General features: G+C 36.8%; 1 protein-coding gene across 2 annotated transcripts; it reads left to right on the top strand.

Annotated features, from left to right (window-relative positions):
* Positions 1 to 1,207: 1,207 nt before the first annotated feature.
* LOC306997077 (sterile alpha motif domain-containing protein 3-like) lies at positions 1,208 to 10,929 on the top strand. 2 transcript variants are annotated; one of them, XM_079610138.1, is made up of 9 exons: positions 1,208 to 1,383; positions 3,237 to 3,447; positions 3,966 to 4,127; positions 4,402 to 4,489; positions 4,603 to 4,767; positions 5,446 to 5,649; positions 5,863 to 6,034; positions 6,145 to 6,224; positions 7,249 to 10,929. In XM_079610138.1, exons 1-9 carry the CDS (start codon positions 1,275 to 1,277, stop codon positions 7,543 to 7,545), a joined length of 1,488 nt encoding a protein of 495 aa, XP_079466264.1. In that variant the 5' UTR covers positions 1,208 to 1,274; the 3' UTR covers positions 7,546 to 10,929. The 2 variants fall into 2 exon arrangements, with proteins under 2 accessions (XP_079466264.1, XP_079466265.1); XM_079610139.1 differs by lacking the exon at positions 1,208 to 1,383 and adding an exon at positions 2,127 to 2,256 and having other exon boundaries at positions 7,249 to 7,678.
* Positions 10,930 to 15,427: the final 4,498 nt, after the last annotated feature.

The raw sequence follows: 15,427 nt of genomic DNA, 5'->3' as shown, positions 1-15,427 counted from the left end.
AAACTCTCTTTCTGACATTGAAATAGACATCAATACATTCAGGTAAATTCTGCAAGATAAAATATTGAGATTGTCTATTTTTTTTAATTGGTTTAAATGAATGGAAGACTAGAAAGATTTAACAGGTGAAGCTTCAAAAAAAATTGTTTGTGCAAAATCTGAAATAGATATATTTATGTCAAATGTCATACTTATTTACTAAGTTTACTATATTGTCTTCTGATAGTACATGCAATTATGAGAAATAAACAGAAAAAATATCTTGTCTTGACAAAAAGCGTTTTATTGTGATTGTTTAAACTGAAAACAAGTCTAATATGTGTTTGTGGAAATAGTTTTTCACTGCTGGACTTTAAACGGCACCAGAAAATACAGACCATGAGAGAAATCATGTGTGTTTTGAACAGCCTGTTCTCACGTAAATGCGTCTCTATAGCACGCAGTGTGTTTATTGTGCAATTTAAACGCAAACAATTATTTTTACGTGCATACACACAGAAAAATAGGGGTACTGTTTCTGTACCTTTAAGTAGATTTGCCACGAAAGTACCATGTGAGGTACAGAAAATGGTCCTTAAGGGGACAAATGTGAACCTTTGTTTTAATTTAAAGGTACAAAATCAGTTCTGACAGCAAAGGGTACATAAATGTACTTTTAACAAGCTTAAGGTACAGGCAAATTATGCAGCAAATCAGAGATCACAAAATATTAATTTAAATAGAGAGTTGTGTTTATTTAAGTAAAAAGGTTACTGGGAAGTTTCCTTACAATTATTTACCAGTATGGCCTATATAATTCATTAATAACTTTCAGCTAGTCATTACTTTGCATTGTTTTTATGCAAATTATAACGGGATAGATTTAAAATACCATATCAATCATAATATGGTCTATTCAACTACCAAGAATATAATCCATTTCACACACTGGTAAACTCCCTGTAAATTACCTGTAAACAGGACATACAAAAATACTGGTAAATTAGTTCTGGCAATCTTGTGTGAATCTTGAGCATATTTACAAAAACAATTAAACGTGTCGTTTACTGGTATTATTTTTTGAAAGGGGATTATCAATCTCGCATCATTGTTTTTTGAAATAACACCGTTTCTATAGCAACCGGGCTTTTTTAACGGCAGCTGCGATGACGCGATTACTTTACCAATCAGCAATTGGCTCTTCTATTGAGAAGGCGCGAAATCAAGTCGCCATAAATGCGAGTTGCATTTCTCTCATGCACCAGTAGTCATAGGAGTGCGTGAAATGAGTGAAAATGTCGGTTAATTGTCCATTTTTGTCGAGTTTGTCCACGGATGAACTACTTCAAAAAACAATTGAAGCTGGAATACAGATCAACGAAGAAGAGGCAAGGAAATTCAGGGGTAAGTAACCATATTTTCCATAATTTTTCTGGTCATGCTCACTGTTAACGTAACGTTACAACATTTACAAGCAAATTAGCTAACGTTAACTACACTAAGTCAGCCTATGGCTTGTTGGGTTACATAGTTCTTTTGTTGATTTAACGTTACTCATGTAAGTCGCGTAATATATTTCCACTTGTCATCGCCATTTATTTATTTTACGTTATTTAAGCAAAAGCCCCTGCAGTCTTGGGCAGTGCAATCCATTTTCCCGCTCGCGCTGTGCCGTGGAATGACCTCACAGGACGAGGAAATCCTGAAATCTCAAACTGCTCAAATTAAATACCATTTGTCAATTCAGCAACAACATCTGACATGACCTGTCCCGTAGATGTTGTTTCTTATGTTCAAACCGCGTTAAAAACAATTTTTCAGTCTAGACCAGCCAATGCGCATGTGCAATCTTCACACAGAACGCGTTTTTCGATTCTCGCACCTTTTCAACAGTTTTTCTATAATAATAATAATAATAATTTGTTACATCTATGCAATCACGGCACTAGGTCGAGGTTTATGAACGTTAAGATCGCGTCGTTTAGACAAAGCAGCATTCTGTGTGAACGGCCCATTACGAGCACTAACGTTATTTCAAGGTACGTCACGCCATTTCGTCCCGCGTGACGTCCCGTCATTTGGAGCAGCCATCTTGACGGAATAGAAAATGCTAAACCGCGGGTGATACTACAGCTCGTCGCAAAATATTCCTATCATGCCCGAGCGATGCTGTGCAGTTGGATGCGATCAGATACGTGATCATACAAAAGGAATATCTTTGTACCGTATCCCAAAAGAAATAAAACGGAGAAACAAGTGGTTGGTGGCAATAAACAGGTGATTTTGTTTTGTGTTTTCCCCTGTAAACTCAGTTTAAAAATTATTACAGCTAACGTTACTATAATTTGGTGATAAAAATACGTTACATTGACCACCCTTTGCGGTGATGATTGAAAAATCCTTCCCCGCTGGCGTCCAAATAAAAGAGTTGCTGACCCATCCGGACTCGTGATACCGATAGCCTTCTAACGTTAAGCTTTTGTATGCTTTTAATGAAGCTCCGGTGTAACTTTGCGTGATGGGAAGTGAATAATGTTAGCTATAAATGTCACCGAACTCAATGTCAGGAAGTTTTTCTACACATTTAATGCCTGTAAAAAGAACTTGTGGTGCTTCATATGGATCTATGATTCCTAATTTCTTTATCTTCCTCTTGTATCTTTTTGTGATGCTAATATGTGCGATGACACATATTAATGTGCGATGACATGACGTGAAGTTAGCTGACGGCCGCTGTGCTAATAATAGTGGTGAGGGAAAAAATAGATTCTGTTCAATATCGAGATATTTTGCGCACGCAATTATATCAATACTGTAGTGCAAAGTAGTGCAATATTTAGGCTAATTATAAAATAATTATACTAATAATATTAGTAGCTGACGGATGTATTCCATCAAAATGGCGGACACGCGGCTAGGGGTCACGTGACTGGGAGATCCCTATAGCAACCAGAGTTTCAGTGGCAGCACCAGTGAATGATTAGATAACTTCATTAGTCATGGATGGGTATTTAATTGGACTTAACGTTAACTTACTTGCCCTATTTTGCACTTTGTCCCATTCATAAATAATATAAGTGCACCGTATTTGGTTTAACTCAGTTTAGCAGTTCAGTTCACATTTGAGTTAAAGTTAAGCTAGACCTCCATTTTCTGTCGATTCTTGTTTTCCACACATTTGCACGCAAGTTATTTAAGTCTCTGTGTGTTTTACAGTTATTAGTCTATTTAACTGTTGTAATTTTGCGTTTGTTCAGAAAATGACGTGGATGGAGAAACAGTGGACTGTGGACTCACCGAAGCCATGGTTGGCTACCTGTTTGATGGTTCCTTCAAAAAGCAACTAAAATTTCAACAATTTGTACGCCAATACAAGGAGACTGAGACCACTGTTGTATTAGAGCCGGTACCAGTCGAAGTTGCTCAGTCTTCGGAAGAACTCCAGCCTCATCCATTCACTGATCCAAGGTAAGGGCAGCATTATGAGGGTCCCGATTTGGTAAATGTATTCAACAAGATAAATTTGTAACTGTTTAACAAGAGTTTTTTTTTTAATGACATCATCGCCCTTATTTCTTCTCATTCTTTTGAAGTGTGTAGCTCATTTTTGGGATATTTTTACCTCAATTTTTACACATGGCACCTTTAACAAAATAAATATCTTAATAGAAAAAAATTAATTCTTAGTTTCTGCATGTGCTAATTTTTATTTGGTAAAATCTAATATTCTTACTGTTTGAGTTTTATTAAAATTAACAATTGGACATCCAGCATCATGCATTTAGATCATGATAACCACAGATAAAACCATCGCCTACAGCACCTCACTATCATGGCAACATGTTACTTTATGGTTTCTATGGTATTTATGAAAACTGCGTGAGAACATGGTGTGGTGTGGCTTGTCGGACATAGCAACAGTAACTAAAGGGGCAGGTCTTTGCGAACGGTCAATTGGTAACTGATGTATTGATGTTGTATTGCAGTGTTGAAGCAGCTCACAGGAGACTACCCCTTGTTACTGTCATTCCAACCTTTCCCAAAGATGTGCAGGCGAGACTTGACACCAAGGAACCGTGTCACACAATTCCAAAAGTACGCAACAAAATAATCAGAACGTTGTATGAAATGATGGCAGAATACACCCTGTAAGTATATCAATTATTACCACATCTGCTAATACAACTATACTACTTAAAGGGTTAGTTCACCCAAAAATTTAAATTTTGTCAGTTATTACTCACCCTCATGTTGTTCCAACTCCGTAAGACTTTCCTTCATCTTCGGAAGACAAATTAAGAAATTAATTACTGACGAGTTTTCATTTTTGAGTTTTCAACCCTTTAAGATCAATTCACAATCTATGTAGACCATTAGACATAACCAAAAGATTGATTTAGTTTTTTTCTGCCTTTGTGCTAGGTATCCAACTAATGCAGAGTATATTCAAGTTGCCAAGGCACTGATTGTGAAATACCCTTTCCTGAGAGATAAGGAGGGAAATGGCTATGTAAGTTGCATTGTTTTTAAGTCATTGATTGATATGTTTACACAATCCTCAATATATTGTTACTTAATCTTAACTTGCTGGAATATGTCAAAAAATCATGTGTTTTTTACTAGCACACCTGGCACATGTCCCTAAAGAGGAAATTTAAAGCAGAACGTGCACCACTTGTCAGCGACAGCGAAGTCAGAAAGCTGAAAGAGAAGTTTGGCCATTCAAAACAGCCCAGATCCACCAGTGCATCTACAAGTTTGTGTCGAAAGTCAGCTAGTGTAGCATATGTAAGCCCACTGCCATATACATACATACACATATATATATATATTAGGGCTGGGTGATATGGCTAAAAAAAATGATCACGATAATATTTTATATCAGTCGATATCGATAATTATCACAATAAATGTCAAATCTTTATTTCTTTCAAGTTTAAAGGCAGATTTTCTCCTAAGTAAAAGTTGTAGAAACCAGAGCGTTAATTATGGTTTTAAACTACTCTTCATTGTCAGAACATATCATGACAAACACTTATCGTTTTATAGCTTGTTGGACATGGCAACAGTAACTAAAGGGGGCGGGTCTTTGCGAACAGTCAATTTGGAGACAATGAACATATAACCGTTGTGCCGTGATGCTTATATTTATCACGCAGTAAAAATGGAAAACGTAAGCGTAGCCCATGCCTGTAATGTATATCAGAAATGTGTTTAAAAATCATATCACCGTTATTGAGAAATTATATCGTGATACATATTGATATTGAATTATTGTCCAGCCCTAACTTCACTCTTTCACTGACTGAACATTAGGTCTCCTTGTTCATGCAATGTTCATTTATATTTTATTTATCTAAAAAACCTTGTTGTTTAATGAGTGTGCAAACTTTTTGCATGTATCTGTCTCTGTCATGATCATCTGTCACAGTCTAAGAATTATTTGTTTCTGTTGTTCTGACAAAGGAAACTTGTGTTGGGGAAGATTTAACATCTGTTGAGGCCCATGTGAACGTGCTAAAAAATGAGTATCGGAAGACGCATCCAGATATATTGACTGTCAAAGACCGCATGGCACGAACATTCTCCTGGAGACGCCGGGAAATCATGGCAGGAATGTCTGTGGAGGATGTACTCACAAAATATCCATTCTTAAGAATGCCTGCTGGAGTGAGTATAGTGAAAACACCTGAATGTTACATGGGAGCAATATATTATAATTTTGGAAATTGTGAAATTGAAGACATATCTCGACTTCTGTCTCTGAAAACAAGGAAAATAAAAAATTCTGAAAATATCTTCTAAAAGCTACAGTACAGAAACCTAATGCTTTCAGTCATAAGAATGAAAAATGTTAATCATGTGTTCATGTATATTCTACAGTTTTTTGATGAGATTGAGCGAATACATCCTTCACCAAGCAGCTTCTGTCATCGATTTAGAGAGGGTTTTGCCAGTGTTCTGCCTAATGTGCTGAAACTAGCCAAGACCAAATCCCCCCTAGCAAAACACTACACCGAAGCAAGACAAGATGCCCTGGCTGACGATATACCAGGTAGAGACAGTCAACTTGCTAGTGAACCTCACAATAATATCTGTAATTTACTTTGCCACATTCCAAAATATTTTTGATTGTGAATGTAGGATATTTTTCCAATATTGCAGGAATTGATTTGAGGGCTGGGCTTATACTCTTGCCATCCATCTTCAGAGAAAAGATTGAACACTACATTACTGTGAGAGAGGTAGGCTTCTGAATTAGCCTTTCAAATTTGCCGGTCTGAGTGCAAAGCGGTGCCCGCACCTCTGACTGATCTCCTTGTCCGTTTCAGCTGGTTTTAGTCACCGTTAGCTGGCTCTGAACGAAAACGCGTTGTGGAAATGAGTGCTTTTTGTCCCTCTCTGCTATTATAGTTTTTAAATATGGCGGAACGACATGGAAGCCTCCTTGGACTTAACCGTTCAATGTAAATAAAGAAGATATTCTAAAGCTTACAAAGATAACTACGATCATTGGCAGAGGTCATTTGACACGAATGAGGACATATTTATGAATAAAGACATTGATTTTGACTAATAAAATACTTAAACTGCACATTGTACCTTTTAAATACAATTACAAAATATGAATAATAATATCACTAAAATTATATAGGTCTAATAACAGTCTAGTTCACAAACACACCACAAATGTGCAGTGGCAATTTACTCACACCACAAATCTGCCATCTGCGAAAATCAAAAGCAGCTTAAAAAAAATTGTTTAACAAGAAATATTATATTTTTTTCACTGTCATTAATGTAAGTCCACAAGATAAATAGTAAGCCAGTAAATTAAGATCCGAACCACTAGGATATATCCATCGTCTCTGAGAGAACGTGCCGTTAATACAGCGACAGATACTGAAAGCTCAGTCTGTTTCTGCTTTAAATTTTAGGAAGTGAAATGTTCAATACAATTTCCAAATAAATCCACCTTATGATTAACTGTAAAATGTAATCTTGTTTAAATATTTTCATGTAACATTTTATTCTGCTGTATTTTAGCCCATTTGTTACAAATCTTAAAATAGGCTAATGGTTTAGAAGACAACTCGTATAATGTGAACTTTACACATTAACCTTCTAATTGCTTTTGCAGTTTTGCACTGTATGTAGCTGTACTGTGCCATGAAAGAGGCCGTAACAAAACTATGACAAGTGCTTACAATAAAAATGCCAATAAACTAATTTACTTGTTTATTTGAAAATCTGTTTTCTTTTATGTAGGGAGACCCTACTTCACCCTTTCCAACCATACAGCTGATGGATAAAGACTGGAAAACGGCGATCATTGGAAGAGGGCTTAGTGTGGTGAATGTAGACGGAATGGATGTGTGCCAGTGCACCAGCCTTGATGAAGCCTTCATAACAGCCTTCTGTATGTATTTCATTTTCAACATTGCTTATCCTCCACCCTTGAAAAACACACTGACTTTCCTTCAGAGGCGCATTGTCAACATCGTGGAAGAGGGAGACAAGCCACTGCCAGTAACTTTACTCCGTATGATCAACCTTTTGTATTAGCTCCTCATCATGCCTCAACTGTACCATTGCCCAAAGTGCACTCGAAAGACATTCACTCTTGTGAAGTTAATCCAACATGTTGGAATTGTACATGCCCATAAACCAAATTTTAATATCACTTGTAGTATAGATCACTGCCAATCAACTTTTTCAAGATTCCACTCTTTTAGGAAACATGTGTACAGGAAGCACAGATGCCTTTTTAGACAATCTGATAACACAAATGACTGTCCCATTGAAGCAGTACAGCAACACAGCTTAAACCTGGATCAGCAAACTTCTGAGACTGAACCAAATTCTTCTAATCCTCAAGTAGTTGTGCCACTTTTAGATAAACAATTAGAAGATTTCCGAGATAATCTGTTTGGATTCATTCTTAAATGCAGAGAGAAAAACCTTCTACATTTGTCAGTCCAACAAGACATTGCAGATGATGTCAAATTTCTCTTTACTTTTTTCAAAGAAAACTATGATTCTTTTATTTCTTATCATCTCGAAAATAGTGGTTTTGATATTTCAAAGTGCCCTGAACTTCAGCAGGTTTTGCACTCACCAGATTTATTTGATAAAGCTTTTGAGGTGGTTCGTTCTCCGCATATGATTAAAGAACACTGTAAGGCCAAGATGGACTACACAGAGCCTGTACACTACACACTGAGAGGCCCTTCAGGGCACAAAATAGGAGCCTATTCTTATGTTCCCATCTCTGAAGTTTTAAAAAAATACTGTTCCCATGAAGATGTCTGGAATCAAATACTGTCTGAAAATAACAAGGTTCAAGATGAACTGTTTCTGGTGGACTATAAAGATGGACTTTATTTTAAGGAACATTTGTTTTTTAAAGAACATCCAGATGCTTTAAGACTTCATTTGTATGAAGATGAATTGGAAATAGTTAACCCTTTAGGTTCTAAGAGAATGAAGTACAAGTTGTGTGCATTTTACTACACTGTTGGAAATGTAGGTGGAAAGTATCGATCTCATCTTAAGCATATTCACTTGGCTCTGCTGGTTCGTCATTCACATTTGAAAGAGTTTGGTATGGACGTCATATTAAAACCATTGATGGATGACCTAGAACGGCTTTCAACTGAAGGCTTCACTGTTAGTGTCTGTGGAACAGAACACAAAGTTTATGCTGCTTTAGCAACGGTTTCTGCTGACAATCTGTCATCCCATATGATTGGTGGCTTCCGCATGTGTTTTAACTCCGGTCGAATTTGTCGCTATTGTATGGCAACACATTCAGAAATTAATCAACAATTCCAGGAAGATAGTTTTGTTCTGAGAACGACTGAAGTCCACGAATATCATCTCCAGTGTGTCCAGCATAACAAAGAAAATGTTGCTTTGTATGGTGTACGTGGAACTTGTTCATTTGATGCGCTAGGTTATTTTGATGTGACCAAGTCTTTGCCCCCAGACATCATGCATGATTTGTTGGAGGGAGTTTTTCCACTGACATTGAAGCATGTTATTTGCGAAGCTCATAAACAAAAGCATATAACTATAACTGAGCTAAATGAAGAGCTTAAAAAATTCTCTTTTGGTCAGAATGACAAGGCCAATAAGCCTGTTCTGTTGTCTGAACGACTTCAAACTTCAGGGATCATAGGAACAGCTACTCAGAAATGGTGTCTTTTTAGGTTGTTGCCATTTATAATGGGCCATCGTGTTCCTCCTGGTAGCAGATATTGGCACGTGTTCTTATTATGTAAAGAGATTGCAGATATTGTCATGGCAGCTAAATTGAGGAAAGATGAACTAGCAAATCTAGAAGTACTTGTACACGCATTCCTTTCAGAGATGACAGAAGTATTTGGAAATGTTTTAACCCCTAAATGTCACTATCTTATACATTATCCCAGATTAATGTTAATGTATGGTCCACTTCGTTCTCATTGGTGTATGAGATTCGAAGGAAAACATCAATATTTCAAGAATCTGACTTCTAATTGTCGAAGTTTTGTAAATATAACAATGACGCTGAGCAATCGTCACCAGTTCAAACAATGCTGGGAACATTCATCAGTCAATATCTTGGGTGATTGTGAAAAGGTGCCTGGTAGAAGTATCTGCACACCTTTATTGTCTCTACCCATTGATCTCCAGACTGCTCTAAGAGAAAGTGGCAACTTCGGGGAGGTAGAATTTGATGGCAAAATAATGCAACGTGTCTCTCAACTGACTGCAGACAGTATTAAGTATACTGTTAGTGATGTGTTGACATTAGACCTTTTACATGTTGAAAGAATTCCTGTTTTTGGTCAGATCAAGTACATTCTTAACATTGATGACACGTGGGTGCTTTGCAGTAAAATCTTGCTTCCATTGTCCTTTGACTCACATTTTCATGCATATCGTGTTAGAGTAGACAGTGACTGGATTTTGCTCAAACCTGGAGATGAGTGTGACCACACATCACTTGACACATACACAGTTGATGATCATCTGTATGTTGGATTAAGACATTTTGTTTAAATGCTTGCAGATTTTTGGCAAGGTCAGATGAATGGAATTCTTACACAAGTAATAAAGAATTGTTGCCCTCCTTTACAACTGTCATTAAAGTAATGACAATGACCATTTACTCACCCTCATGTAGCTCCAAACCTGTATGAATACTTTTTTCAATTGAACACAGAAAATATTTTGAATATTGGCAACCAGACAGCTGATGGTAGCCATTGACTTCCATATGAGAAAAAAATACTTTAGAATTGAATGGCTACCATCAACTGTTTGGTTACCAACATTCTTCAAAATATCTTGTTAAACAGATAAAATAATTATATAGGTTTGGAACAACATGAGGTTGAGTAAATGTTTAATGTCCAAAATAAAAGTTGACACTGATAATTAGCTATGGTATTAAAGTAAGAAGGAAGAAAAAAAATCAGCAAAAGCTTGAGTATCTGATGTGTTAAAATGCTTGAGAGTTTAATAAGTAAAACTGATTAATGAACTGCTCATTGAGCCCGATGCTTTCAGTTTTGTTTTTAAGATCTGAAGGAATAGAAACACATCAAACATGTTAATTTTAAATGTTTTTTGGTTGTTTTATACAGAATATCCAGTATATGAGTTCATATTTTAGTTGCTAATGTTTTGTATTTTATACTCTTACTAGAATTGTTACATTTTAGTTTAAACACTTGTAAAACATGTACTGCCTATGTGTTTAGCACTTAAACTGATCAATTAATTATTCATAAGCATGATGCTTCCAGTTTTATCCTAAAGTTCTGAAGGAATTTATTGGGTACAGAATATCCAGTATTTTAGTTATAATTGACTTGTGACCATATGAATTGAGAATTAAGATATGAATTGAGAATTGAGAATGTTTTGTTATATACTCAGAATTGTGATTAAAATATTGTGAAACATGCATTGCCTCTGTTTTGTATTTAAAACTGGTTAACAAAATGCCCATAAAGCATGGTGCTTCTGAAGGAATTAAATCGCACCATGCACTTTCTTTTCTTTCTCAGAAGTACAGTTTTTAACTGTAATTTTAAACTACCAGGACATAATGGTACATTTCTAACACTAGGGGTACATAAATGTTCTTTTAGAGGTACAAACAAGAAGGTACAAAAATGTACCAAGGTTCAGAGGTACATTTCTAACACTAGGGGTACATAAATGTTCTTTTAGAGGTACAAACAAGAAGGTACAAAAATGTACCAAGGTTCAGAGGTACATTTCTGTACCCTGCTAGGGTACAGCTGGGGCGACAAAGCATTTGTACTTTTCTAGGTACATTCCTGTACCTTGATTTTTCTGTGTGTATGATATTCAGTTTTCGCGTGCATTTGATACGCACTTCATTGCATGTAATACACACGCACCCTTCAAAACCTTGAATCTATAAAAAAGACACAATGTCATTAGACATAATCCATGTCATTAGAATCAATGAATCCCTGTCATTAGACACAACGTGCACACATGTGCAGGGCAATGTTTTTGTTTTTGCGTTGATGGCGGTGACGAGCTCAGACCAGCGGTAGGCGTCACGTGACCGCGGTATTGCAGTCACCGTCTCAGCCCTAGAATTAATGCGTTGAAAAGAAGGAAAAAAAATTGTGATTTGACCACGAAACATGTTGTACATTAACAACAAAGTTTGAACGTCAACATCTAATGTTTGATCAGCTGCCATGTTGTTCAAAGCAATGCAAAAACTTCCGACGTGTACCTTACACGTCACCAGTGGCGTATCCAGGACATTTTTACTGGGGTGGCCAAGATGAGACACAAAGCTAGTGTGGGGTGGCCATATCTACTATAAAGTAATGTTATTTAAACCTTGAAACTCGCATGAACAATAGAGGATTCTAATAATAGTAACAAAGTGCAATAGAGGAGCTAGTTCTTGCTTTTGCTCATTCTCCTGCTACAAAATGCTTTCACATAGGCCATAAGACCACAAGACAAGACTTAAAGTCCAATGAAGCCAACTGGTGGAATGGTACACAGAAGTCACGGTTCGGTATGAATTTGGTACAGTGGAGGGAAAAGCAAAACAAAAATGCAGAAGGCATTTTTATTTTATTGTGCATGTCTCAGTCTGTACCACCTAGTGTCATACAGTCCCATGAGCAGCTGCAACAGCCTGAAGTGTGTAAAGTAATATGTAAACCGTAAACAATAAGTACCCCACATTATCTCCAGACTCCATCTGTAACTTGTAAACAAAATAAGACCATCAGCCATAAACTGAAAATACAGCATCTCTTATTTATGTGCCGATTGCCTAATCCTAACCTTGCGTCTAAAGGAGTTTCTTACATTAACAAAATGAGCCTACAATAGCAGACATAAGCCCTTTAAATACAAATAAATGGCCATGTTTTATAAGAAGGTTCACAAAACTAAATAAAAATGTTTAGAAAATATGTAACGTTAATTTAGTTGTAGGTTACGTTCTCATATCCATTTTTTCTCTCTAATGTCACGAAATAATCTGGTTTACTGCTTTACACGACTCTTTTGTAGTGTGGTTTTGGTCTACTAAAGTGGTGTACTTAAATAAACATTCACGAATGTACCTTACGGCGAAGTAAATGCATTTACGCGAAGTAAATGCCTCGTCCATTTGGGGAGGCGCGTGCGCAGTCATCGGAAGCTCGCGCTGTGGAGGCAGGCGAAAGTATAAACAAACCTATCTTAAGGCGGGGCTACAGATTAGGTTTCCACAAATAACCCGCGTATCTAGCAGTAGTTCCGCAGCATTACATTCATTCATTTGCACGCGAGTTTTATTTATTTTTTATACCATGTATTCTCCGTGTAAATTCATGCACCGAACCGTTTCAGTTCAATACGAATACATGTACCGTTCCACCCCTATGCCAACAGACCAAATATAATTTAAGGATTAAGGTGCTTCTTTAAAAAGTAACTTTTGAACATTGTACTGGCCCTAAATCAGTTGATCAGCTGTCATCATTGACAGCATCTCTTTTTTCTTGTGTTGACGAACATGCAACTATCAGATCTGGGGTGGCAATGAGCTTTCAGGGGTGGCCCAGAATCGCCACTGCACGTCACATCCTGACGTCACACGTTTTTCCTGGACATTAACGGGATGTGTATGAACTCACTGGCAGTGTGAATGAACCAAAATCAAACGATCCCAGGACAGATCAGTGTATTTTCCGGAATCTCTGTGTGAAAGTGGCTTCTGTTTGCTCATCTTCAGTTGACCCAGCTTTCCCATGTGGTCCTTTGTTTCATCTCATTCACTTGTTGCTCCATAAATAGCTCAATTAGTTCCTCGTTCGGTCTTGTGTAGCCTATATATGTATGTATATATATATATATTAGGGCTGTCAAACGATTAAAATATTTAATCGAGATTAATCGCATTAATGTCATAGTTAACTCGCGATTAATTGCACATTTTTATCTATTCTAAATGTCTCTTGATTTATTTTTGTTCCATTATTTTTTCTAATTGTAATGCTCTTATCAACATGGAAAAGTGGATCGGCTTGCTTTGTGCAAATTTTTTTTTTTTAAACAACATTCTGTGTTCAATTTCACATTTCAACATTCTCACTTGGAGCAAATAATCTCTCACTAAATGTAACACTGTCCATCAATAAAAGGGTGAAATAAATACTGACGAGGTAATGTTACTGATATTGAGGAGTGGGCGTAGAAACGCATCAGCGGTGTGTGTGCTTGACCATCAAGTGGTATTTCAGACTGGACGTGTGCGATGATAGCTCAGTCCACAACACACAGATCACTTTGGTTCGTGTCAATAGAAACATTTGGCAACTTTTTAAAAGTAAACTTTACATTCAGAATCTTATTGGCATCCATTTCGTCGTCTCTCGCTCATCATTCATCCACTCAAAACGTAACGTTAAAGGGGGTCGCAGTCGCACACCGGACGAGAAGCGCAGCGCCTCGTATTTAAAATTCGAACACATTATTCTCTATGAGTGTACACACACCGGCAGCGGCATTCTGTGTTTTTATTGCTGGCCATAAACTGTGAAAGCGCGTCCGATGTGCGATACGAGTTGTCCTAGACGCTCGGCGCTGCGCTTCTCGTCCACTCTTTGGCCGGTTCGCTTCGCAAGCCCAAACAAGTGTGTGCGGCATGCCTGTTGTTTTGATTGCCTGTTGGTCTAGCTAGGTCCGGTGTGGTGTTGTAGTTTTAATAACGTTACTAGTTGTTGCAAAAGCATGTGAAAAAAACTACAAAGTTTGCTAGGCGTTAATCTCGCGATAAAAAAATCGACGCCGTTAAAATGGGTTTGCGTTAGGCTATCGCCGTTAATAACGCGTTAACTGACAGCCCTAATATATATATATATATTAAGAATGGCTGTATATATAAATATATATATACTCCTTGTTTCTATGAGGGATGGCTGTTTTCTGAGTTTCTCTGCCTGTTCTTTTGGATTAAAAGGATCATTCCAATTTGGATTTTTTTTCTTCTGAATTATCCTTCTTCGTGTGCTTCATTGGCACAGCCATTCTGTGACAATTATACACTGGGGTTTACTGTATAGCTTACAGCATTATTTGAGAGATATTTGCCATTTTCTGTAGCTGATAGGCCCAAAATTAATATCAAATTTAATTAAAATCATATTGGGGGGAGTAAACGATAAATGTCGAGTTTACTTCTGGGTTACCCTCAAAACTCCCTACAGAGATTTCATTTGAGAACATGTCACTGTTTTCACCTCCTTAGAATTTCCAGGTCTAATTATTCATTCGAGTGTAATATGTTTTCACAGACTCAGTTTCAGCCTGTTGACACCAATAAAATGTGCTTAATGTGCCACTTTACAGAAGATCTCAGACATCACCGTAATGAACGAGGTGAAAACAGGGAACTTTTGGAGACAAAGAGGTTTTTCAGCGTCTCAGTTTAACATTATGACTCAGTTATTTCTTTCAGACTTTGGGAAAGTATTAAACAAGTCTTGTTTTAAATGCTACTCATTTCAAACCACATTAAAATATCATATATTTCTAACCAATAAACACTGGAAATATTCACATAATTTCAGTGTATTTTGGCACTCATAGTGAGATGTTGTATGCAATTGTTTTGATAGAGGAAAACAAGATACATTTCTAGTTTCAACATGTTTATTCTTCAGACAGTTTTTCTTTAAACACAATAAGTAACCCTGTTTGAAAAGTTATACCCATATTTGGTTTTCATTGGAAATGGGGTAAAATTCAACAGTTGGGACCTACCAATCTCTGTGTAAAAACAAAATAATGATTTGCCATCTTTCTAAAGTCATTTTACCCCCCCCTCTACAAAATAGTGGATAACTCAGTAAATATAAATCCATCACATTTATGTTTGGCTTTCTTCAGAAAAAATATGAATAAT

Source organism: Phoxinus phoxinus, assembly GCF_949152265.1.
Source record: "Phoxinus phoxinus genome assembly, chromosome: 4".
NCBI lineage: Eukaryota > Metazoa > Chordata > Actinopteri > Cypriniformes > Leuciscidae > Phoxinus > Phoxinus phoxinus.
The sequence above is the reverse complement of the archived record's forward strand: the minus strand, read 5'-3'. Positions and strand labels throughout refer to the sequence as shown.